This window comes from Staurois parvus, unplaced genomic scaffold (assembly GCF_062004578.1).
Source record: "Staurois parvus isolate SC_StPar_1 unplaced genomic scaffold, SC_StPar_1.0 ptg000845l, whole genome shotgun sequence".
NCBI lineage: Eukaryota > Metazoa > Chordata > Amphibia > Anura > Ranidae > Staurois > Staurois parvus.
The window spans coordinates 2919509-2947158 of NW_028318641.1; the positions used below are offsets into that span (position 1 = coordinate 2919509).

General features: G+C 43.2%; 1 protein-coding gene across 8 annotated transcripts in view; it reads right to left on the minus strand.

Moving 5' to 3' along the window:
* The window catches only part of MEF2A (myocyte enhancer factor 2A), a 302264-nt gene that overhangs the window by 119936 nt on the left and 154678 nt on the right, over positions 1–27650 (minus strand). For all 8 annotated transcript variants that reach the window (XM_089655538.1, XM_089655541.1, XM_089655542.1 and 5 more), the window contains exon 3: positions 14413–14616. In XM_089655538.1, the coding sequence (XP_089511664.1) occupies positions 14413–14616 (204 nt within the window). The remainder of the gene's footprint in view (positions 1–14412; positions 14617–27650) is intronic.

Genomic DNA, 27650 nt, shown 5'->3' on the forward strand with positions numbered 1-27650 from the left:
CAGCTGGCCATAACGCCAAGACCCTGTTCACACCCAAGAGTTTTTCCAATGGAAGCTCAAAAACGCTCAACAAATAAAATCCCATTATTTCCAATGGCCCCTGTTCACACTTGAGCGCTTTGTCACCTTTTGTCACCTGTAGCTACTTTTCAAGCAGGTCTGAGTGGTTTGTCCCCATAGATTTGAATGGATTTGAATGGAAAATGCCTTAACAGTGGAAATGAGCATTTTTTTTTCAGGCAGTTTCAGCTCAAACAGCAGCTATTTCTATTTCTGCAAAAACACCTAAATAAAAAACGCCTGAAAAAATGCCTCTAATATTTGCAAATCAAAAAACCGCTCAAAGACGCCTGCATAAAAATGCCTGAAAAATGCTAATCTTAGTGTGAATGGAGCCGAAGATCACTGATAGGTAAACTGAATAAAGTTGATTGTCTCGGTACAATGGCACCAGAAAGTGGATGGGATATATTAGGCAGTCAGTGAACATGTTGTCCCTGAAGTTGATGTGCTGAAAGTACCAAAAAATGGGCAAGTGTAAGGATTTAAGTGACTTTGACGAGGGCCAAATTGTAATGTCTAGGCAACTGGGTCAGAGAAACTCCAAAACTGCAGCTCTTGTGGGATGTTCCCAGTCTGCAGTGGTCAGAGCTGACCAAAAGTAGTCCAAGGAAGGAAAACCATCAACCAGTCATGGGCAGCCACAGTTCATTGATGCATGTGGTTAGTGAAGGCTGGACCATGTAGTCCGATCTAATAGAAGGTCTATTGTAGCTCAAACTGGTGAAAAAGTTATGGCTGGTTCCAATAGAAAGGTGTCAGAACACACAGAGCATCACTCTGGGGTTGTATAGCCGCAAATTGGTCTGGATGCCCACGCTGACCCATGTGCACAGCCAAAAGAGCCTACAACGAGCATGGCAGCATCAGAACTGGACCACAGAGCAACGTAAGAAAGCGGCCTTGTCTAATGAATTCAAGAATGGTTTGAGGAAGAAAACAAGTTCAAAGTGTTGACTTGGCCTCCAAATTCTCCAGATCTCAACACAATCCTGTATCTGTGTGGAAATACAAGTTCGATCCATGGAGGTCCAACCTCGCAATGAATTCTAGGATTTGCAACAAATTAGGAATTCTAACCCTGCACCACTCTAAAACTAGAAAAAAAAAACATATTTGGCTTGACATACATTTTATTCGATAGGAATATTAAATGCTAACCTATAATTAGAGTGGGGAAGGGTTAGAATTCCTGGTGGGTTTTTACTGTTGTAACAGGAGAACAAAAGCAAAAGCGCACCAACCTTGCGCATTACCTCAGTAAGTAAAGGGTGACTTTATTACATTGAGATATATACTCACAAAGGTAGCATTGGTAAAAGCATATAGAATCCAACATCAGCGTACTGGAATAGCAGACAGGTGCGGGTCCCATCGAGAGGGGAGACTCTCAGAATGAAGACTGACGCGTTTCGACAGGGGATCCCTTCTTCCTCAGAGCGAGTAGCTCTTTTTTGATTTGATGTTAACCCCTTTACGCCGAGCGGCCGCATATTTGCGTGCAATTAGAAAATGCATACAGTTGCAAGAAAAAGTATATGAATCCCTTGGGATTACGTGGAATTTTGCATGAATTGGGCATAAAATGTGCTCTGAACGTCATCTAAGTCACAACAATAGAAGAACACAGTCTGCTGAACATAATACTACACAAACATTAGATGTTGCCATGGTTTAATTGCACATAACATGTAAACATTCACAGTGCAGGGAGGAAAAAGTATGTGAACCTTTGGACTTAATAACTGGTTGACCCTTCTTTGGCAGCAATAACCTCAACCAAACGTTTCCTGTAGTTGCAGATCAGACCTGCACAACGATCTGGAGTCATTTTGGACCACTCCTCTTCACAAAACTGTTTCAGTGTAGCAATATTCTTGGGATGTCTGGTGTGAATCGCTCTCTTAAGGTCATGCCACAGCATTTCAATCGGGTTGAGGTCAGGACTCTGACTGGGCCACTCCAGAAGGCAAATTCTGTGCTGTTGCAGCCATTGTTTTGTTGAATTACTTGTATGCTTTGGGTCATTGTCCTGTTGCATCACCCATCCTCTGCGGAGCTTCAGTTGGCGGACAGATGGTCGTACGTTTTCCTGCAAAATGTCTTGATAAACTCTGGAATTCATTTTCCCATCAATGACAACAATCCGTCCAGGCCCTGAGGCAGCAAAGCAGCCCCAAACCATGATGCTCCCTCCGCCATGTTTTACAGTGGGGATGAGGTTTGATGTTGGTGTGCTGTGTTTTTTTTCTCCACACATAGTGTTGTGTGTTCTTCACAAACAACTCAATCTTGGTTTCATCTGTCCACAGTATATTTTGCCAGTAGTGCTGTGGAACATCCAGGTGCTCTTTTGCAAACTTCAAACGTGCTGCAATATTCTTTTTGGACAGCAATGGCTTCCTCCGTGGTGTCCTCCCATGTACTCCATTCTTGTTTAATGTTTTCCTTATTGTAGATGTGTCAACAAAAATGTTAGCATGTGCCAGAGATTTCTGTAGGTCTTTAGCTGACACTCTGGGATTCTTCGTTACCTCATGCAGCATTCTGCGCTGTGCTCTTGCAGTCATTTTTACAGGACAACCACGCCTAGGGAGAGTAGCAACAGTGCTAAACTTTCTCCATTTGTAGACAGTCTGTCTTACCGTGGACACATGAACATCAAGGCTTTTGGAGATACTTTTGTAACCCTTTCCAGCTTTATGCAAGTCAACAATTCTTGATCGTAGTTCTTCTGAGAGCTCTTTTCTGCGAGGCATGGGTCACATCAGACAGTGCTTCTTGAAACCAGTAAACCCAAAACAGGTGTGTGTTTTTTTAAGGGCAGGACAGCTGTCAGCAACACATCCAATATCATCACACTGGTTGGAGTCAAGGTTGGCTCACTCCTGGCTCCAATTAGTTCTGGGAGAAGTCATTAAGCTAGGGCCTCACATACTTTTTCCTCCCTGCACTGTGAATGTTTACATGTTATGTGCAATTAAACCATGGCAACATCTAATGTTTGTGTAGTATTATGTTCAGCAGACTGTGTTCTTCTATTGTTGTGACTTAGATGACGTTCAGAGCACATTTTATGCCCAATTCATGCAAAACTCCACGTAATCCCAAGGGGTTCACATACTTTTTCTTGCAACTGTATGTGCTGAAAGCGCGCGTCCTGCCCTCTCCCAGCATATATGTCCATGACTCACGGAAAGGTCCCGATCTCCCCTTTCGATCGGGACCTTTTCCGATCATGTGACTGCGAATCACTGTGGTCACATGACCCTAAAACCCTGCCCACCTCCTGGCTTCTGAAACCTCTTAAAGGGCCAGGAGGCGCCAGCGCCAAGAGGTTAATAAACTATATATTAAAGCTGTCAATGTATTGCCAAGTTGTAACGCACCTGTCTGCTGTTCCAGTACGCTGATGTTGGATTCTATATGCTTTTCTCAATGCTACCTTTGTGAGTATATATAAATAAATTCACCCTTTACTTCGGTAATGCGCAAGGTTGGTGCGCTTTTGTTTTTTGTTCTCCGTTACAGCAGTAAAAACCCACCAGGAATTCTAACCCTTCCCCACTCTAATTATAGGTTAGCATTTAATATTCTTATCCAATAGAGTGGGGAAGGGTTAGAATTCCTGGTGGGTGTTTACTGCTGTAACTGAGAACAAAAACAAAAGTGCAGCAACCTTGCGCATTACCTCAGTAAGTAAAGGGTGACTTTATTACATTGAGATATATACTCACAAAGGTATCATTGGTAAAAGCATATAGAATCCAACATCAGCGTACTGGAATAGCAGACAAGTGCGGGTCCCATCGAGAGGGAAGACTCTCGGAATGAAGCTGACGCGTTTCGAAGGGGGATCCCTTCTTCCTCAGAGCTACTAACTCTTTTTTGATTTGAGGTTAATAAACTATATATTAAAGCTGTCAATGTATTGCACCTGACTGCTATTCCAGTACGCTGATGTTGGATTCTATATGCTTTTACCAATGCTACCTTTGTGAGTATATATCTCAATTTAATAAATTCACCCATTACTACGGCAATGTGCAAGGTTTGTGCACTTTTGTTTTTGTTCTCTGTTACAGCAAAATAAAAAAAAAAAAACATATTTGGCTTGATATACATTTTATTGGATAGGAATATTAAATGCTAACCTATAATTAGAGTGGGGAAGGGTTAGAATTCCTGGTGGGTTTTTACTGCTTTAACGGATAACAAAAACAAAAGCGCACCAACCTTGCGCATTACCTCAGTAAGTAAAGGATGAATATATTACATTGAGATATATACTCACAAAGGTAGCATTGGTAAAAGCATATAGAATCCAACATCAGCGCACTGGAATAGCACACAGGTGCGGGTCCCAGTGAGAGGGGAGACTCCTGGAATGAAGTTGACGCGTTTCGACAGGGGATCCCTTCTTCCTCAGAGCGACTAGCACTTTTTTGATTTGATATTAACCCCTTGACGCCAAGCGCACGCAAATATGCTGCCTCTCGGTGTCTGGGCCTTGGCACTGAGCGGCCGCATATTTGCGTGCAATTAGAAAATGCATATGTGCTGAGAGCGCGTGCCCTGCACTCTCCCAGCACATAAGTCCATGACTCACGGAAAAGTCCCGATCTCCCCTTTCGATCGGGACCTTTTCCGATCATGTGACTGCGAATCACTGCGGTCACATGACCCTAAAACCCTGCCCACCTCCTGGCTTCTGAAACCTCTTAAAGGGCCGGGTGGCGCCAGCCCCAAGAGGTCAATAAACTATACATTAAAGCTGTTAATGTATTGCCGAGTTGTAACGCACCTGTCTGCTGTTCCAGTACGCTGATGTTGGATTCTATATGCTTTTACTAATGCTACGTTTGTGAGTATATATCTCAATTTAATACATTCACCCTTTACTTAGGTAATGCACAAGGTTGATGCGCTTTTGTTTTTTGTTCTCCGTTACAGCAGTAAAAACCCACCAGGAATTCTAACCCTTCCCCACTCTATTGGATAAGAATATTAAACGCTAATGCTACTGGAATAGCAGACAGGTGCGGGTCCCATCGAGAGGGGAGACTCTCGAAATGAAACTGATGCGTTTCGAAGGGGGATCCCTTCTTCCTCAGAGCTACTAGCTCTTTTTTGATTTGTTAACCCCTTGATGCCGAGCGCACGCAAATATGCGGCCTCTCGGCGTCTGGGCCTTGACGACAGATATTTTATAATTATTCATGTGGTGATTGTTGGAGGATCAACGTGATTTATGATAATGAATCATTTTCACATGGTGATCACAAGAATGGACTGAATAATTGGACTTTTATATGTGTTCATTAATTTTGAATTTTTATTTTTTTTATGCATGCGCCGCATTAATATTTTATTTTAGATATTATTTTATTTATATATTAAAGCTATCAATGTATTGCCAAGTTTTAACGCACCTGTCTGCTGTTCCAGCATGCTGATATTGGATTTTACAGTTGTGACCAAAATTATTCAACCCCCAATGCTGTAAAGGGGTTTAGGGACTATAGTGTACATTTGGAATTGTATTCAGAATCAAATCCTACAAGGACGTTGTAACTACCCAAATGCAACTAAAATGACATCAATTGTTTATGTAATACAGTAGTAAATGGTTCTTATGTGGTTTCTTCATTGCCACAATTATTCAACCCCTTAAAGACTACCACTCTGAAGAACAGAGGTTCATACAGGTGCTTTCCATCAGGTATTGAAAACACCTGTGGATGTCACCGAGCAGCAATCAAGCATAATAAGCACCAATTAGGCAGCTTTAAAATGACTGTGATACTCAGCTCCTTCTAGACATTTACTGGTGTGGTTACAAACATGGTGAAGGCAAGAGAATGGTCCAGGAAGACAAGAGAAGAGGTGATTTCTCTTCACAGGAAGGGCAATGGCTATAAGAAGATTGCAAAGATGTTAAACATACCAAGAGACACCTTAGGAAGCATCATTCGCAAATTCAAGGCAAAGGGCACTGTTGAAACGCTACCTGGTCGTGGCAGAAAGAAGATGCTGACTTCGACTGCTGTGCGCTACCTGAAGCGTAGAGTGGAGAGAAGTCCCCGTGTGACTGCTGAGGAACTGAGAAAAGATTTGTCAGATGTGGGTACAGAAGTTTCAGCCCAGACAATAAGACGCACACTGCGTAATGAAGGCCTCCATGCCAGAACTCCCAGGCGTACCCCCTTGCTGTCTCCAAAGAATAAGAAGAGTCGACTGCAGTATGCCAAAAGCCATGTGGACAAACCACAAAAGTTGTGGGATAGTGTTCTGTGGACTGATGAAACAAAATTAGAACTGTTTGGGCCCATGGATCAACGCTATGTTTGGAGGAGGAAGAACAAGGCCTATGATGAAAAGAACACCTTGCCTACTGTGAAGCATGGTGGAGGGTCAATCATGCTTTGGGGCTGTTTTGCTTCTGCAGGTACAGGGAAGCTTCAGCGTGTGCAAGGTACCATGAATTCTCTTCAGTACCAGGAGATATTGGATGGAAACGTGATGCAGTCCGTCACACACCTGAGGCTTGGGAGACGTTGGACCTTTCAACAGGACAATGATCCCAAGCATACCTCCAAGTCCACTAGAGCATGGTTGCAGAGGAAAGGCTGGAACATTTTGGAGTGGCCATCGCAGTCACCAGACTTAAATCCGATTGAGAACCTCTGGTGGGACTTAAAGAAAGCAGTTGCAGTGCGCAAGCCTAAGAATGTGACTGAACTGGAGGCCTTTGCCCATGAAGAATGGGCGAAGATACCCGTAGATCGCTGCAAGACACTTGTGTCAAGCTATGCTTCACGTTTAAAAGCTGTTATAACTGTAAAAGGATGCTGTACTAAGTACTAAGATTGAATGTCACTTGGGGGTTGAATAAAACTGATAATGCTGTGAGCACAGAAAAGACATTTGTGGTTATTTCATTATAACTGTTATGTTATATTTGTCTGACCTACAAGTGCCTCTTTAATGTAAATGTAAGCAAGATGACTGAATGATCAAAAGCAATGTCAAACTGGCCAAAACACTCAATTTCAGTGGGGGTTGAATAATTTTGGTCACAACTGTATATGCTTTTACCAATGAATCGTTTGAGTATATCTCAAATTAATAATTCACCCTTTACTTCGGTAATGCGTAAGGTTGGTGCGCTTTTGTTTTTTGTTCTCCGTTAGAGCCGTAAAAACCCACCAGGAATTCTAACCCTTCCCCACTCTAAAACTAGAAAAAAAATCATATTTGGCTTGCCATACACTTTAATTCTAGGTTAGCATTTATTATTCCTATCCAATAAAGTACAACTTATCCAAAGTACATTGACTTTATTCCAATAAAATGTTTAAGAGACACAAGCAACTCTTCAACCCAAGCCAGGCCCGGGGAACATACTGCAATTTGTCTTCAAGACACCGCGCTAAACCCCACTGATCTCATTTCTCCTGGCACGAAGCGACTCTTGCCAAAACTCATTAAGTCGCGGATTCAATTGTCATATAAACCTGCCAGATGTATTCCGTCCCCATTTATGAAGCCCATGTGCAAAAAGGATTAAGCTCCTTGAAACACGGGCGCTTTATAATTTGCCCTAACAGCTTCAATAATATTGATCTGGGGTGTGTGATTAAATAGGAGCTGCCAGATACCAAATTTTAGTATTATGTTTTATTTGGCTACCAAAATGACCAGTTTTTATTGCTCTCAATGTAATCTAATGCATTTCCACAGAAGCTTGAGAACATCTGTGAAAACACTTCGCTGCTGCAGGAATTCGCAGAGCCGCACGAGGAAGTCTGATCTGAGCGCAGACATCAAATGCTCATTGTGTCAGTCCACAGTTTTTATGGGCTCTTGTTTTTGCTACTGGTGAAGGTGGAGAAGGTAAAAGGAGCAGCCATTGCGACTTGTCATCGGTGTCTCGCTCGCAAAAATATATAAAGCGCCAGCTACGCTGTATTATGTGTTTCATTTAAAGCTGCAGCTGACCACCTACTATAAAAAATATTATACAGAGGGGAAAAAATAAAAAATAAAAAAAATGAACGTATGTGTTCATATCACTCGTCTACCACCGCGTCGGGGTATTGTGGCTCACACAATGGCTCCTCACCGCCGAAACCTCCAGCCTGCGCTGCCTAGGACAAGCCCGGAAGCCGCATCCCAGGAGAAGTCCCACCCCTTCCGCCGGAAATGACGTCCCCCGGCCTGTGCTCCATTGTCGGCACATAGTGGGAAGGTGGCACTCCTCCCCTGGACAACACAGCAGCACAGGTGCCCGGCACCCCAGACTTCCCTCAGTGGGGGCCAGGACGGAGGAAGGACGCAGGTAAGGGATCTCCCCTACTTGCCTCCCAAGGGGGTCAATCCACCTTACTGGAAAGTGGGGGGGGTCCTGACCGACCCCCCACCCAATCACCTTCCCATCCTCCAGGCACCATGCGGTCCTCTGACCACCCCTGGAGAGGCTTCCACAATCTGTGTCTCCCCGCTGGAGGAAACACCATAACTGAGGTTGCAGGGGAGAGGCCCTCTCTTTATTTTGGGTGGAGGTGTTTCCTCAGGTAGGGAGGAGCCGAGGTCTCTCGAGGTGCTGTTCTGAAAGACGAGAAGAGGAAAAAAAAAAAATATGAATGTATTTCTGCATATTCCTTGTTTACCACCGCGTCGGGGTATTGTGGCTCACACAGTGGCTCCACACCACCGGAACCTCCAGCCTGCGCTGCCTAGGACACAGCCGGAAGCCGAGTCCCAGGAGAAGTCCCGCCCCTTCCGCTGGAAATTACGTCCCCCATCTTCCGGCCTGGGCTCCATTGCCGGCACATAGTGGGAAGGCGGCACTCCTCCCCCGGTCTCCCTGGACACAGGAACGCAGGCACCCGGCACCCCAGACTTCCCTCGGTGGGGGCCGGGACGGAGGAAGGATGCAGGTAAGGGATCTCCCCTGCTTGCCTCCTGAGGGGGTCAGTCCGCCCTACTGGAAAGTGGGGGGTCCTGACCGACCATCACCTTCCCACCCTCCAGGCACCATGCGGTCCTCTGACCGCCCCTGGAGAGGCTTCCACAATCTGCGTCTCCCCGCTGGAGGAAACACCATAACTGAGGTCGCAGGGGAGAGGCCGTCTCTTTATTTTGGGTGGAGGAGTTTCCTAAGGTGGGGAGGAGCTGAGGTCTCTTGAGGTGCTGTCCTGAAAGACGGGAAGGGGGAACAAAAAAAAACAAAAAAAAAAAAAAAAAAAAGAAGGATTGTATGTCTGCATATCCGTAGTCTACCACCACGTCGGGCTATTGTGGTTCACACATTGATCAACCAATGAAAATTTTCAAAAGCTAATATTTCAGTCTTTTGGCAAATGCTAGAGGATTAAACCTTCCAATAGTTTCATATGCATTCCATTTATTTATTTCAGGTACTTATATAGCGCCGTCAATTTACACAGCGCTTTACATATATATTGTACATTCACATCAGTCCCTAACCCTCAAGGCCATGGGTGTCAAGCTGGCGGCCCTCCAGCTTTTGCCAAACTACACATCCCATGAGGCATTGCAAGATTGACAGTTACAAGCATGACTCCCAAGGGCAGAGGCATGACGGGAGTTGCAGTTTTGCAACAGCTGGAGGGCCGCCAATTCGACACCCCTGACTTAGAGGCTCATATTGTTTTGTCCTCATTGGGAGTATATCCACTGAAGCGTGGGGATGTGAATTTACTGGTCTATGGTTTTTGTCTATTTTATTCTATTCCTTTATTTTCTATTCTATATTTTTCTATTTGATTCTGTATTCTGTTCTTTTCTCTTCTTTTTTCTATTCTATGCTAGCAGCCCAATTAGGTATCATCCTCATATTTCACTTTTATACCTTACTGTATTTATGGCAACATGTTTCCATTTCAAATTCCGATAATTCATTTCTTTCTAATTTATTTCAGATTTGTTGAAATTAGTTACTATTGTGATTCAGAAATTTGGATACATCTAAATCTCTAAAAAACAAAACTTTTGTGCGGATTTCGATACTGAACAAAACAAACCACACATGTCTGATACTTTAAGTGTAGCAAGCTGGCCCAGTATAATGGACTTGGCTTTAAATGCCTAGATTTCTCAAATGGGCAGCACAGTGGCTAAATGGTTAGCACCTCCGCCTGGCAGTACTAGGGTCGTTGGGTTTAAATCCCAACCATGACACCACATGCCATGTTCTCCCTGTGCGTGTTTCCACCGGGTACTCCAGTTTCCTCCCACTCTCCAAAGACATGCTGGTAGGTTAATTGGATCCTGTCTAAATTGTCCCTAGTATGTGTATGTATGAATGTGAGTTAGGGACCTTAGATTGGACACCCTTGAGCAGAGGTGTCAAACTGGTGGCCCTCCTGCTGTTGCATAACTGTAAAGTGAGGGGTGAGTCCACTACATAGCCCTCAACCATGCAATGCATCCATTCCAAAACCATAGACATGTAAATTCACGTTCCCACACTTCGGGGGATACACTCCCATTGAAGACAAAACAATATGAGCCTCCAAAGTCAAACTTTTCAGTCCCACCACCTCACTGAAGAAATACTCCTGTTTGTGTGCCTCAATGTATCAAGAGGAAAGCATTCCTCCAATGCTGGCACAGAGGCGAAAAGGGAATTCTGATTTACCTCTTAGAAGAAAAGTAATCCTAGGCACGCCTATCTCTCCACCAGTCTATAACTTTATAGCACCATTGCAGCTGAATTTAATGAACCTTAGAGGCTTGGGTAATTAGTATGCCAATTGTAAAGACAGACCTATATTTCAGCTACAAAAATATTTCGAAACCATAAAAAAGGTATATGACCAGAACATTCCTCTGCAGAATGATATATAGTAAAATATGACAAGTTTACACGAAGAGATATGTTTTTATAAGTGGCACCCTACGTACCCAAGACCATCATAAAGCAAAACTTCTTTCAATATGGTTTAAATATAAACTAGCAAAAGTGTGTCTGTTCACTGAATCCGGAAGGGTGTGCCTACAATGGGGCACAGCAGAGAAGTACACATTGGTAAAAAGGCGGTGGGCATGCATCGATGCAGGTAGTGCACAGGGGGACGCCAGGGCAGTGATGGTGGGCATGCATCGATGCAGGTAGTGCATAGGGGGATGCCAGGGCAGTGATGGTGGGCATGCATCGATGCAGGGGCAGGTAGTGCATAGGGGGATGTCAGGGCAGTGATGGTGGGCATGCATTGATGCAGGTAGTGCATAGGGGGATGCCAGGGCAGTGATGGTGGGCATGCATCGATGCAGGTAGTGCATAGGGGGATGCCAGGGCAGTGATGGTGGGCATGCATCGATGCAGGGGCAGGTAGTGCATAGGGGGACGCCAGGGCAGTGATGGTGGGCATGCATCGATGCAGGTAGTGCATAGGGGGACGCCAGGGCAGTGATGGTGGGCATGCATCGATGCAGGGGCAGGTAGTGCATAGGGGGATGCAGGGCAGTGATGGTGGGCATGCATTGATGCAGGTAGTGCATAGGGGGATGCCAGGGCAGTGATGGTGGGCATGCATCGATGCAGGGGCAGGTAGTGCATAGGGGGATGCCAGGGCAGTGATGGTGGGCATGCATGGATGCAAGGGCAGGCAGTGCATAGGGGGATGCCAGGGCAGTGATGGTGGGCATGCATCCATGCAGGGGCAGGTAGTGCATAGGGGGATGCCAGGGCAGGGATAAGTGAAGGATGGGCATGTCGGAGAAGTGTTGAGGGCAGAGAGGGAGGACTGAGGTAAGGTACAGTATAAATAAAGGGAAAAGACTCCCTATAGGACTTGGGACTTTGAAGGCATAAATATACCTTAAAACGTTTTATAAAAAGTACAAGCTTTTTATTGTGTCAAAAAATTATTTTAACATGTAGACATACAATACATCATCCAAAGTCATAGTACAGCATCACCAAAGTATTAATTGCATGATAAGAATACCCAGTATGACTATGTTTGTTTGACTAGCCACTAAAATTGTTGTAACATCACCATCCATACATATGATTACAGAGATAGTTTCTATATGATCCAACGCGTTTCGGAGTGACTTCACTGCTTCTTCAGGGAATGCATACAGGTGACATCATAATACATGAAAGTGCAGAACAAATATTGAGTTTTCAACCCATTTAAAAGACATGGTACTTCAAAATGCTGCCGCCTCAAATGGTTGGAAGACCGACTGAACCCAGACGTAATGGAAACCCCCCAGGCACGGATCACAAGGGCACACCACAGGTCACATGAAGTGTGTAAACATCCAGGTAATTTCACTCCTCCTCCTCATTATACCCAATAGACACAATGGAAACCCCCCAGGCACAGATCACAAGAGCACACCACAGGTCACATGAAGTGTGTAAACATGCAGGTCGTTTCACACCTCCTCCTCATTATACCCAATAGACCAATGAAACCCTCCCCAGGCACGGGTCACAAGGGCACACCACAGGTCACATGAAGTGTGTAAACATCCAGGTAATTTTACACCTCCTCCTTATTATACCCAATAGACACAATGGAAACCCCGCAGGCACGGATCACAAGGGCACACCACAGGTCACATGTGTGTAAACATCCAGGTATTTTCACACTTCCTCCTCATTATACCCAATAGACCAATTGAAACCCCCCCAGGCAAGGATCACAAGGGCACACCACAGGTCACATGAAGTGTGTAAACATCCAGGTAATTTCACACCCTCCTCATTATACCCAATAGACACAATGGAAACCACCAAGGCACGGATCACAAGGGCACACCACAGGTCTCATGAAGTGTGTAAACATCCAGGTCTTTCCACACCTCCTCCTTGTTCTACCCAATAGATTAGGGGATATGGCATAGGGCTACAAAGACAGGTATTCCTACTTGGACCGGCTGTCCCATTTAGTAATACAAAAGATGGATATAATGCTCCCCCAGTATACGGGGGGGGCAACCTTCCGACATTTCAGGACCGTATGCACTGGCTCATAGAGGCAGGGATTATCAGGTCCGCTGGTAGGGCTCAGTTGGCAAAGCCTCGCTGGAGGCTTACAAGTAAACCGTGTTTTGCTGTCAGGCCTATGAAGAACACAGTACCCCAGGCAGTTTGACATGGCATCTCCCCATCACCAAGCACCCCTGTATTCCACCACTGCTCCCCTGTCCCTCTACCTTTTCCCTCTGGTGACATCACCTCCTCTCCAGTGCAGAGAGTAGAGACTAGTCAGTCCTCTGGGGTGCTGTGCACATTGGTGGGGAATGAAAAGTGTCCGAGACAACCAGAGCCTAGCCTCAACCGGAGCCTAGCCAAAGCGGACTGATGCTTCATCCACTTGGTAAGTATATTGGGGAACCCCCCCCCTTATACTTCTCTTTTAAAGTGTTACTAAACCCACAACCAGTCTGTAAACTGGCCCTTCGTTTATAAACTTTATAAAGTTTGGAGACCCCCAGTATAGAGAATAGAGGATCGAAAGGTTAAGTTCACCAGGGAATTTGTATCCCAGCTGAGCATTTACATGTTTTTGAGGACTAGATCATTTGATATGCCTGAAGATTTTGGAAGGTTGTGGTTTTTTTGAAGAGATAACTCAGAAACTTCCATGGAAACAACACATTGATATATAACTGGTTGTTCTATAGATGGTTACTCCGTTTTGAGTGAATAAACCATGACCTTGACCCTTCTCCCACCTCGCTAAACAAAGTATTCTTTGCCACATTTGTCTTTAGATTGAATTTTTGATTTTCTGAAGAACTACAGACCATTATATTGGCTTGCTCTGCCGTGTCAAATAAGAGAAGTAAACATTGGAAAAGTCCTACATAGTCCACAAAATCAACCACAATCGTCCCCAATCATCCTCCAGACACCTTTTTGATGTCTGTTCATTAAAGTAGGCAAAAAACTTTCTCATTTTGAATAGAGTAAGGGAGTATAACCCGTCAGATTTTTGTTCATCATGTGTCCTATTGCAGAGATTTCCCTTTACTTTCTGTCCCATAGCCAAACAGGAAGTGAGAGGAAATCCCTGCAAATTAAGGGAATTCCTTGGGGACCCCCCATGTCACCAAAACTAGTGTCCCTGTTGAATGATTTCCCCTCTATTACTTTTGTGGGGACAACCCAAAATTTGTGATTTTCTTTTACTTTCACTCATAAGGGTAAGCAGGTCAAATAGAGAGGGTAAATCTCCATAATGGGGGCACAGACAGCAATAAAAGCGGACAAGTTCTTCTGATTCTTTTGCACTCTATCCAAAACCAAAAAAAAGTTTTGCCTTTAGTTATACTTTAACACAAGTAGAATAAGAGGACAGTTACCTCCACAATGTCGGAGTTGGTTCTGCTCTCGTGTGGTTCGTTGTACTCTGTATACTTTAGAAGGACTTTGTCCATGTCGGTGCTCGCATACTGAAACAGTTTGTTGGAGCCATTGAAAATAATCAGTGCAATTTCACAGTCGCAGAGTACGCTCAACTCGTAGGCTTTCTTCATTAACCCAAATTTCCGCTTGGTGAAAGTAACCTGTGTGAGGGAAAAAAAAGTTATATTATTCTCCCGAAATAGATGCTTCCAAATGGGTGCATTGTTTTAACATGGGGGCAAACAATGATGTCGTTTTCCACAGAAAACCACTTTTTGACTATCTGACTATCAAGAGATTTTTGAACGATAACTACAGAGGAGGCCAGTGTTACAAAAATGCATGTAGAACCATATTAACGTCTTATTGTGTGATATCAAGATACAGTTATGCCAACTGAACACCAATTGTAATGTCACAGCGATCGTCACTCTCCCAGTCATAGCCGATCTGGGCTTATGCATTACATTTTATAAAAGAAGGCCTGTGCACTTGGTCTTTTTTTTTTTTGCTTCTAGCGCAAAAAAAAAAAAAAAAAAAAAAAAGACAATTTTGAGGAAAACACAATATTTTGGACATTTGCTATTAAACATATCCAGTAAAAAAAAAATAAAATTTTGTCATAAATTTAGGCCAAAATGTATTCTGCTCTATGTCTTTGCTAAAACAAAATTGCCTATACGTGTAAATTAATTGGTTTACGTGAAAGTTACAGCGTTTATAGATGGCGGTATAGATACTGGAATTCTTTTTATTTTTCCTACTAGTAATGGTGGCGAGCAGTGATTTTTAACCGCACTGCGGCGGACATTCTGACACGGGGGGGGGGGGGGGGGGAACTAACTTGATATCACGGACATCCCCAGTGGCACCAATACAGTGATCAGTTCTAATAAAAAGCACTGACACTGTACTAATGGCACTGGGCAGGAAGGGGTTAATGTGAGGGGCAATCAAAGGGTTAACTGTGTGTAGGAAGTTTTACTAGGGGGCGGGCTTCACTGTAAGCACACTACTCTGGATGGCTGTACTGTGCACAGCCATCCAGAGCAGTGTGCCCGAGCCAACAGGGAGGAGGACTGTTTGTAAACAAAACAGTCTTAGTCCCTGTCGGTGATTGTCGGTAATCACCGACCAGGACCTGGTGATTGACATACGAGGCCGCCAATGGAGGCAATGGTAGGGCTCGCGCACGCCCCCTACCTGGTAATGCAGGATCACTTATATATACACATGTGATTTTGCGCACAGGTGCCGCCGTGTAGCAGTATATCTTCTATAGGGTGGCGGGGAAGCGGTTAACCAACATGAACTATTTTTATTCCTTATGCTGCTAGTAAATAGTTAGGAAGGTATTCTATATATACTTGTTTTAAACATTTTGGGTTTTTTTTTACCTGGTTTCTGGCCTAGGTCGTATATCCCAGGTGTCCTCACGATCGTCTTTTTCCTTTCATCTGGAGGAGGAGCTATCTCAGCTAAACACATTCCCCTGCCTACATGCTTGAGTTAAGGGCAGATGTATGCCAGGAAGTAAATGCTACATGGATCATCTGCCCTTGCTCAAGATGGCCATGGCTAGAAATCTTTGGAGGTCAGTTTAAAAAAAATTATTTAACAAAATAAAGCATGGAGGCATGAATGGATGGCTGAGTCTGCTTTGAATAATAAAAATAAATCAAATAGCATTTTCAGTATGTGATGCTCAGATATAGTTTAGTGCAGCTGTAAGATTGGCATTCAGTTTTCAAAGACCAGAACCCTTCAGAATGAACATCAGTCCACCCAGAGTTTTCATTTAAAGACATTAAAAAACCATCCTACCTGCACCATGTGTTTTCACCTGCAGAGACTGTGCATTGATCATGTAGTTTCATGGAACAATACATTTTCCCCAAGAATGTATTGGGACTTTTCAGGCAACATACACAAATCTATATAAACAAACTGATATTATTGCAAAAAGTAAAACACTATTAGATCAACATATTGTAAAAACCGCTAAAATCAACATATAAAAGGCAGTAACAGAGAAACACGCTGACTTGCTGTGAAGATATAATCTCCCTCTTCAAGTCGGTCAAAAGAGGAGAGAAAGGCGAGGTAACTTCAGTTGGGAAACCCAACGCGTTTCAGAACCAAGTCTTTCCTGAGGGGTAAGCTGAAGAAAAGGAATGGCCAAAAAGCATTCTATAGAATACAACAGTAATAAGATTCTGCAGTTCTAGAATTTGAAACAATGGGGTTAAAGCCGTATATCTATGTTACTGAGGAAGGGATTAGATTCAAGATCCCAAGACATATCCTTGGACCAGACAGCAGCTACTTGCACACTTTTGCGTCTATTCTAAGCACCCAAAATATATGTAATCTTTTCAGTTAGATGTTACACAAATTGTGATATTTCTGTGAAATGTCCCAAATATGGATCATCCTATTTGTGACACACATCGCATTCCACAGGAACATACATTACGAATCTCTGTTTATTTGTTGCATTAGCAAAAATGTTGCAGTCTGTACGATTTTTATGTTTCAACAGTGATCACTATTGGGCTCATGGCATAATATGTTTTCAAGTAATGAAGTTATTGCTGAATTAGTAGGCCCAGGGGCGGACTGACCATTTGGAAACTCGGGCACTGCCCAAGGGCCCGGGATCAGTAGGGGGCCCCATGACATGCCCCTGGTACCTTTTTCATAGGCTTTTTTGAGTTTGGCAAGGACACAGGGGCCCCATGAGTTGTCAGTCTGCCCCTGAGTAGGCCTATTGCTGAAACATGAAAATGGAGCCTAATGCATCCAATTCCTTTTAAAAAACTGAATCGCCAAAATTTCAAAAGATAGAAAATTCTCCTATTAATGTGTCTGCCGCCAACATCTCATGGCAACCCAGGCTAGGTGTAAGCAGATCATGGGGAGAACAGGGGAAACCCTCAGAATTCTCACATTGGGGTCACCCCAAAAAAAACAATGGAACTGGATCAAAGACTGTGTTGCCAAGGGAACATCTATAAAGAGAGATAAATGATTCTTATGGGGAACATTTATAAAGTAATATAAATATACATAAATGGACTTCCTTTTTTTCCCTCCCCATATACAGTATGTACCCTCACAGACCGGTATTAACCCCTTGGCACTGGTGCCTCCCGGTCTTTTAAGGGTTCCAGAAGCCGGGGCAGGGTTTTAAGGTCATGTGACCACCTTGATTCGCTGTCACGGTGGTCACATGAACGGGAAAGGTCCTGATCTCCTCTTTCGTTCGGTACCTTTCCCGACCATGTGACCACCGTGACAGCGAATCAAGGCGGTCACATGACCCTAAAAACACGTTTTTTTAAAAAAATAGAACGCAAATGTTTAGCCGCTCAGCGTCTAGGCCCACACGCCGGGAGGGTGTACATTTGAGTTCAGCTGGCGCCAAGAGGTTGATATATGTAATTTAATGCAAACCTCTCTCTGACGAAATATATACTTTTTAGTGAATCATTTTCTCACTCTCTATAGATGTTCCCTTGGCAACATAGTCTTTGATCTAGTTCCATTGGTTTTTTTGGGGCGATCCCAGTGTGAGAATTCTGAGGGTTTCCCCTGTTCTTCCCACGATCTGCTTACACCTAGCCTGGGATGCCATGAGATGTTGGTGGTGGACACATTAATAGGAGAATTTTCTCTCTTTTGCAACTTTGCCGATTAAATTTATTAAATGGAATTGGATGGTATGTAACATAGATATACGTCTTTAACCCCATTGTTTCAAATTATAGAACTGCAAAATCATATTACTGTTTATTGTATTCTATAGAATGCTTTTTGGCCATTCCTTTTCTTCAGCTTAGCCCTGAGGAAAGAAACGCGTTGGATTTCCCAGCTGCAGTTAACTCGCCTTTCTTTCCTCTCTTGACCAAATTGAAGATGTAGATTATACTTTCACAGCAAGTCAGCGTGTTTTTCTGTTACCGCCTTTATATGTTGATTTTAGCGGTTTGTACAATATGTTGATCTTTTAACTTTTTGTAATAAAATCAATTGTTCTATAGATATTATTATACAGGATTTATATGGCGCCAATAGTTTGCTCAGCACTTTACAATATAACGGGAGACAATACAGCAACAATACAGTTCAATACAAGAGGGATTTGAGGGCCTGATCCTGGGAGCTTACAATCTAGGAGGGAGGTATTGCGTATGTTGTCTAAAAAGTCTCAATATATTGGAGAAAATTTCTTGTTCTATACCTCCGGGATGTTGGCAACTAGGTAGTGAATCCTGTGGTGGACCCACATACCTTATGCAGTTTCATGGTGTCATTGGTTGCCCTGTACACACAGTCTATAGTAGAGGTTTCTTTTTGTTTGAAACATGAGGCATGCAGCATAGAACTGCACAGGTTAATGCAAGACCTCCGTTTGTAGTCGAAGGACTGACTCTTCCTGTGAAGAAACTACATATCCCACAATCCCCGGGTCTCACAGTTTAGTGCTCTGCGGGTGAAAGTTGCAGAGTAAATTGATCAGACACAGAAACAGGCAGAGCAATCAGACAGAGAGATCATTATGCTGGAACAGATGTGTTTTCATCACATTAGCGCTCACACATTTGTTATGCAACACAGAGGAAATGGCAAGACATGCACTGGATGCTGTGTGAGCCAGAACAAGAAGTTGCCTGTGCTTCGGAACAAGCTAGGTCAATGAATACATGGACATAGGGGAATCGATCAGCCAAAACCCTACAAACTGCAGCCACAACATGTGACATTATTAGAAGCAAGGCAAACAACACAGAGAATATTACTAAATGGATACCTAGTTAAGACAATGAAAACATTTCAGAGTGTTCATTGCCCACCCACATTATATTTATTGCGGCAGCTGCAGGCTAAGCGACATACTGTTACATCGTTCAGCACATGCGCACTGGCGCGCCCCTGGGGCATGCAGCGGAGTGATCATGTGGACACAGCGGATCATGGTGCTCAGTACAGCGCACGGGGTATCATGTAATCCCTATGACCAATCATAGTGATCAAATGATTAAATGGAAGTACATGGCATTTGCACGCAGCTATCACATGGTACCTGGGCCAATCACAGCACCCTGTACCATGTGATTAGCTGTAGCCAATCGCAACATAATAGTAGGCAAGCTATGATGATGAAAGCCATTTATTACAGTTAAAACTATTGTTTATATTAGTGATCCTCACTATTATAAGCAACAATGGTGCAAAAAAAAAAAAAAAAATCCGTGATCACCCCCCCCCTCCCCACCCCAACCCTGGAGCAGTACATTGTCACTATGGTGAAATACTATGATGATAATATGCAAAAAGAAATAAAAATGTTAAAAAAATAAAAAATAAAAAAAATAAATGTTTAAAAAATTGATTTTTTCTTTATTTCTTTTTAAACACGGTCACCAGTCAGTGTTGCTGATCAAGATGTACTGCACTGGTGACAGTATGTGAAAAAGAAAAAGAAATTGTGAAAAACCCACAAAAATTTTATTTCTTCATTTTCCCAAAAATTGTGACAAAATTTCAACTCTTCATGCCTCTTACTAAATACTTTGGACTTTCTACTTTCCAAAATGGGGTCACTTGGAGGGTACTCTTACTGTCCTAGCTTTTTATAGCCTCAAGAAACGAGATGGGCCGTCAGTACATCAGGACTGATCCATTTTCAAATTTATATATACACCATAGGTTTGTAGACGCTATAACGGGGGTGGTCACAACACTTTCTAAACAAAGGGCAAGTTTATTGTCGCGACCAGTGAGTGTTGAAATTTTCCTGGCATCAGTAAACATCGCCACATAGGCACCACATGGTATCATTGGGAGGAATAGTGCTCCATTGTTGGCGTCAGTAGGAGAAATGGTTGCCCCATTGTTGATATCAGTTGGAATAATTATTATTATTATACAGGATTTATATCCTAGATTGTAAGCTCCAAAGAGCAGGGCCCTCGATCCCCTCATGTTTTGCATTGTATTGGTATTGTTCTGTCACATGTTCTGTCCCCCTTTGTAATGTACAGCGCTGAGCGAACCATTGGCGCTTTATAAATACTGTATAATAATAATAATAATAATAAAGCGCCAACAGTTTGCTCAGCACTTTACAATATAACGGGAGACAATACAGCAACAATACAGTTCAATACAAGAGGGAAAGGAGGGCCCTGATCCCGGGAGCTTACAATCTAGGAGGGAGGGGCTAGTGGTACAAAAGGTAACTGTGGGGGATGGACTGGTTGGAAGAGTAGAAGATTCCATTATTAGCGGAGGGCAGGATAGACTCCCTGAAGAGATAGGTTTTCAGAGATCGCCTAAAAGTGAGCAGAGTAGGCGATAGCCTGATAAATTGGGGTAGAGAGTTCAAGAGGATGGGGGAAGCTCTAGAGAAGTCCTGGAGATGAGCATGGGAGGAGGAGACAAGGGAGCTAGAGAATAGGAGGTCTTGCGAGAAGCGGAGAGTACGGTTGATATTTAGAGACAAGATCGGTGATGTAATTTGGGGCAGAGTTATAAATGGTTTTATACGTTATTGTTAATGTTTTGAATTTTATCCGTTGGGCAATGGGAAGAATAGCGCATCGTATCAGTGGGAGAAATAGTGCCCCAAAGGCCGCAGTTTGAAGAACACCGCCCTGTAACTTTCACACAAATACCAAATAAATGTAGCAGGCTACATTTTGCCTAAATTTCTTTAGTCGTTTTCAAAATTTCATTTGCTTACAGAGTTGCATGACCGAGCAATTGCCAGTAGCGCAGTGCTGAATAGCAAAAAAATGTCCTGGTCATGAAGGGGGTAAAATTTCCTGAAGGTGGTAAAATTTCCTGAAGGTCAATAGTCTGGTGAGTCAACTTCTGGCTTTGTATACTCACCACAGCTCCAAGCACTCTTTCTACCAATTTTGGAGATTTAGGCGTTTTGTCGACTTCAATTTCACTCATAATATAAATCTAAAACAGAGCGTGTGCCCCTCATCATGGCTTTGGGGCACATGTGCAAGCACCGAAACCCAAGCATGAACAGAGAAAATAGCCTTCAAAAGATATATCAAACCAATGCCTACCAATCCTTGAAACAGAACTTTTGTATGAATTATAATGTGGAAGAGAACTTTGTAAACAATTTGAGGAGCAGAAAATCTCAGAAGCAAAAGCAGTAACTGCTCTGAAAAAAATGTTAGGACCATAATGGAAACGTAGTCAGTGGAAGTTCTGTGTAACTATAGACTTTGTACACAGTGTCAGAAGGCACGGAGCAGTCCTATAAGGGGTTATAAATAACAGTTCAGCCATGTAAATACACATTCACATACAGTACATACCACTTGCCCTCCAGAGGATTTACCCCCCTTCCTGACCAGGCCATTTTTTGCGATACGGCTCTGCGTTATTTTAACTGACAATTGCGCGGTCATGCAATACTACACCCAAATGAAATGTAGGTAGTTTTTTTTTTTTTCCACACAAATGGAGCTTTCTTTTGGTGGTATTTGATTGCCTCTGCATTTTTTAAGCAAAAACAGACCTACAATACTGAAAAAAAACCAAAAAAACAAAAACTATTTTTGACTTTCTGCTATAAAACATATCCAGTAAAATAATTAAAGAAAAAAAAAAAAAAAAAAAATCAGAGTTCGTCATAAATTTAGGTCAAATTGTATCCTGCTACAAAAAAAATCCCAATGCATGTAAATTATTTTGTTTCCGTGAAAGTTATAGCATGTGCAAATGGCGGTATATATACTGGAATTTTTTTTTTGTATGCTAATAATGGCAGCGACCAGCGACTTATAGCAGGACTGCGGTGGGCATTCTGACACTGGGGGGGGGGGGGGACTAACTGCCACTGACATTAAAAATGTGAAAGTGCTTGCGAGCTACTATGGTGAATATTAAGGTGCCTCAATAATTAATCAATTCTGTTAAATTAACACACACGTGGTTCACGGACACTGAACACTTACTCATATACAGGTGAAACTCGAAAAATTAATATATCGTGCAAAAGTTCATTTATTTCAGTAATGCAACTTAAAAGGTGAAACTAATATATGAGACTCATTACATGCAAAGCAAGATAGTTCAAGCCGTGATTTGTCATCATTGTGATGATTATGGCTTACAGCTCATGAAAACCCCAAATCCACAATCTCAGAAAATGAGAATATTCCATGCAATCAATAAAACAAGGATTGTACATAGAACAATATCGGACCTCTGAAAAGTAGAAGCATGCATATGTACTCAGTACTTGGTTTGGGCCCCTTTTGCAGCAATTACTGCCTTAATGCGGCGTGGCATGGAAGCTATCAGCCTGTGGCACTGCTGAGGTGTTATGGAAGACCAGGATGCTTCAATAGCGGCCTTCAGCTCTTCTGCATTGTTCGGTCTCATGTCTCTCATCTTTCTCTTGGATATGCCCCATAGATTCTCTATGGGGTTCAGGTCAGACGAGTTTGCTGGCCAATCAAGCACAGTAATCCCACAGTCATTGAACCAGGTTTTGGTGCTTTTGGCAGTGTGGGCGGTGCCAAGTCCTGCTGGAAAATGAAGTCAGCATCCCCATAAAGCTCGTCTGCGGAAGGAAGCATGAAGTGCTCCAAAATCTCCTGGTAGACGGCTGCGTTGACCCTGGACTTAATAAAGCACAGTGGACCAACACCAGCAGATGACATGGATCCCCAAATCAACACAGACTGTGGAAACTTCACACTGGACTTCAAGCATCTTGCAGTGTGTGCCTCTCCATTCTTCCTCCATACCCGGGGTCCTTGGTCCTCTCCATTCTTCCTCCATACTCTGGGTCCTTGGGCCTCTCCATTCTTCCTCCATACTCTGGGTCCTTGTGCCTCTCCATTCTTCCTCCATACTCTGGGTCCTTGTGCCTCTCCATTCTTCCTCCATACTCGGGGTCGTTAGTTTCCAAATGAGATGCAAAAGTTGCTCTCATCAGAAAAGAGGACTTTGGACCACTGAGCAACAGACAAGGTCTGTTTTTCTTTAGCCCAGGTAAGACGCTTCTGACGTTGTTTGTTGTTCAGAAGCGGCTTGACAAAAGGAATACGACATTTGAAGCCCATATCCAGGATCCGTCTGTGTGTGGTGGCTCTTGATGCACTGACTCCAGCCTCAGTCCACTCCTTGTGAAAGTCCCCAACACTTTTGAATGGCCTTTTCCTGACAATCCTCTCCAGGCTGCGGTCATCCCTGCTGCTTGTGCACCTTTTTCTTCCACACTTTTCCCTTCCACATAACTTTCTATTAATGTGCTTTGATACAGCACTTTGGGAACATCCAACTTCTTCTGCAATTGCCTTTTGAGGCTTTCCCTCCTTTCCCCAGTTATGCACAACTGTCAGGTCAGCAGTCTTTCCCATGATTGTGATTCCTACTGAACCAGACTAAGAGACCATTTAAAGGCTCAGGAACCCTTTGCAGGTGTTATGGCTTAATTAGCTGATTAGAGTGGGACACTTTGAGCCGAGAATATTCCACCTTTTCACAATATTCTCATTTTCTGAGATTGTGGATTTGGGGTTTTCATGAGCTGTAAGTCATAATCATCACAATGATGACAAATCATGGCTTGGACTATCTTGCTTTGCATGTAATGAGTCTCATATATTAGTTTCACCTTTTAATTTGCATTACTGAAATAAATGAACTTTTGCACAATATTCTAATTTTTTGAGTTTCACCTGTAATAGTGCATATACCTAAAAGATAAATTAATATGTGCCACACTCCACTAAATAAATAAATATCATCATATACTAGTAGTAAATGTGTATACTATGTATCTATAGTAAATGTGTATACTATGTATCTAAAACACATGTGATTGAAAAAACTAAAATATATAATAAATTTATCAAATTGTACAAAATTCACAAAAAATAAAGTGAAAAAACTCACATAATAAATCCAAGATTGTGTCCACTTCGTGATGAAAACGCTGATAAAACAGCAGCAGCAAATGGACTAGCTCACCTTAATTTTAGCCTAACTGAAGATTAGGCTAAAACAGCTTTTGTCCTTGAATGGACTGATGAGATATTTTCCAGTGGTAGATATCCTTCCAGGACATCCCCAGTGACACCAATACAGTGATCAGTGCTAATACAAAAAAGCACTGACACTGTACTAATGGCACTGGGCAGGAAGGGGTTAACATGTGGGCGATCAAAGGGTTAACTGTGTGCTGTTTTTCTGTGTGCTGTTTTGTGTTTTACATTATGTGCTGTGTGTGTTTTTTTTTAATATAGAGACAAGCTGCTTTGTATGTCTCTGCGGTGCAGAACAATACAAAGCAGCCTTTTCATGCTGACAGGGGAGAAATCTGTGTTATTTACACACAGACCTCTCCCCTTTAACTGTGCCTTGGCGATCGCTGGGTGCCGGCGGGGAATCTCCGGCCAGGAACTGATTATCGACAGCTGTAGCCGCCAATGGCAGCGCGGGTAGGTCAGCGCGCCTGCCCTCTACCCGAAAATGCTAAATCACGTATATACACGTGATTTTGCGTAGCCCTGCAGCAGTAGTTCTGCTATAGGGCGGCGGGGAATTGGTTAAAGTCCCACCTAACCTTATACAAGAACCTGGACATTCAATGAAAGTATCTTTTTTGGACAGAGTGGGGAAAGGTTAGACCTTCTACCAAGTCAAGAAAAGAAGAGGAAGTCAAACATTTAAGGCTCCATGCACACTAGAGTTTTTTGTATTTTTTAAAGCTCAGAAAAACACTGGAAGGCTGGATACAAAACGCTTGTCATAGCCTTTCTTAGTAGAATTTAAGAGCATTAGCATTTGATTAACGTTTTTACAGTACATGTAGGGAAAGAAAAGAGCTAGAAAAAAGCTGTTTAGTAGCGTTTTTTTTTCTGCCAGAAAACCGCTTCCAAAAACAATTTTTTCTGTTCCTAAACCCTGAAGCTTGAAAAACGCTGCTAGCCTAAAATAATGTGCATGGACACGTAGGATAACACGATTTAGCTTCTAGGAGCTTAAAAAAATGCTAGTGTGCATGGAGCCTTAGGCTGGCCATACATTATACCAGGCCTTGAAATTTCCACTCGCCTGCTCGCCAATGGCGAGTGGAATTATGGTGGGGGCGAGTGTGTCCCCCAGGGCCGTCTTGCTGAGTAGGCTTGGAGCTCAGGCCGGATCTGTCATTGGCACTGGGAGCCGTCAGACTGCTCAATAGCTGAGCCCAGTGAAAGCAAAGCAAGGAGTGTGTGCTGTGCTCTCTGCCTCCCCCTAGAGTGCAGTACCCGGCTCTGTGAGTGAACAGTGAAGTACTGCAACTTTTTATAGGGGATGTGTGTGTGTGTGTGTGTGTGTGTGTGTATCTGTACATGTGTTTGCGTGTCTGTACATGTGTGTGTACATGTAGATGTGTGTCTGTGTGTGTATGTACGTGTATGTACATGTGTCTGTGTGTGTACATGTGTCTGTGTGTGTGTATTTCTGTGTATGCACATGTATCTGTGTGCATGAGTGTCTGTACGTGCGTGCGTGTATACACCTGTCTCTGTGCGTGTGTGTACATGTGTGTGTGTGTGTGTGTGTACAGGTGTGTTTGTTGGTGGCGAGTAACTCTTAAGGCCTGACTAGTAGCTCAGGACTTGAAATTTTAAGCCCTGCATTATGCAATTTTCATGTACAATTTTCATGAGGTCCAACCTAAACAACACTTTCAATTGTATCCAATTAGGCAGGCCCATGCACTATATAACCGAAGGTAAATCTGAATGAAAATGCATAGAAATTGTGCAGAAAATTGTATAGTGTATGGCCAGCCTTATGCCCAGTACACACGATAAGAAAATCGTCTGAAAAAGTTGGCGGAACCACTGATCGAACGATTTTCTCTTCGTTGATGAGCAGGATGTTTTAACCGATAACGATATTGTGAACGACAAAATCCGGTTGAACAACAGTGAAAAATTTTGTCGTTTCGCATACGAACGACCGATTTTCTATGCGGTGGTATGAAGGTCGTACAAAAAAAAATCTATCAAGCGCTATCACACATGAGCGGAAACAAGATGAGCCGGATGTTTATGTCCAAGGAATGTTCATAAACACGAACGAAAAATCCAAATGTTAAAAGTAGATCGGCCCAATGAGATAATGAAACCAGAATTCTGCAGATTATATTTTATGTATCACTATTTATGTATATAGGTCATGTAATAAACAATATTATATTCATTGCTGGTCATTGTTGTGTATATCGATCGTTCTGGGCAGAAGTGGCTACAAGGTCACACGCACACCGCGTCACTTCCACTTGTACGGAAGACGTCAACATTACGTATTGCCCGACAATTTTTTTTAGATTGGTTAATGTGGGCCACGATTTCAACCAAAGAACGAACGCCTCTCGGTCGGTGGATGACCGATTGGTCGATTTTCTAATCGTGTACTCCCACCTTTCGAGTTATCCCCAGATCAAGAGGTGAGGAGAGATCTCCTAATGAGGAGACTTCTTTCAAACGTAAGATAGGAATCCCCTCAGTGTCATGTAACAAGAGGTTGTACCCACTTCCAAAAACATTATGGTATGCCTAAAGAGATCCTATAAAATTCAGATTGGAGATACAGTCATGTTAAGGTTACGTAAACTACCATGGAAAATATATTATTATTATTATTATTACTGCGAGTTTATATAGCGCCAAAGGGTTTGCTCAGCGCTGTACAATAGGGGGGACAACACATGGCACAGTACAACAACAACAAACAACGTACGAGGGGTAAGAGGGCCCTACTCTTACGAGCTTACAATCTAGGTGGGAGGGGGTAAAGGTACAGTAGGAAGTGGCTGAAGGGGATGAAGTGGTGGGAGGAATGAGGGAGGATGGCCGTTAGGTGAGGGTGGGGTAGGCTTCCCTGAAGAGATGGGTTTTGAGGGAGCGCCTGAATGTGAATAGGGAAGGCGACAGTCTGATGGATTGGGGTAGTGAGTTCCAGAGGATGGGGGAGGACCTGGAGAAGTCCTGCAGTCGTGCGTGGGAGGAGGAGACCAGGGAGCAGGATAGAAGGAGGTCCTGTGAGGAGCGAAGGGTACGGGTAGGGTGGTACTTGGGGATCAGGTTGGTGAGGTAGTCAGGGGCAGTGTTGTGAACGGCTTTGTAGGTCAGGGTTAGGAGTTTGAATTTGATGAAAA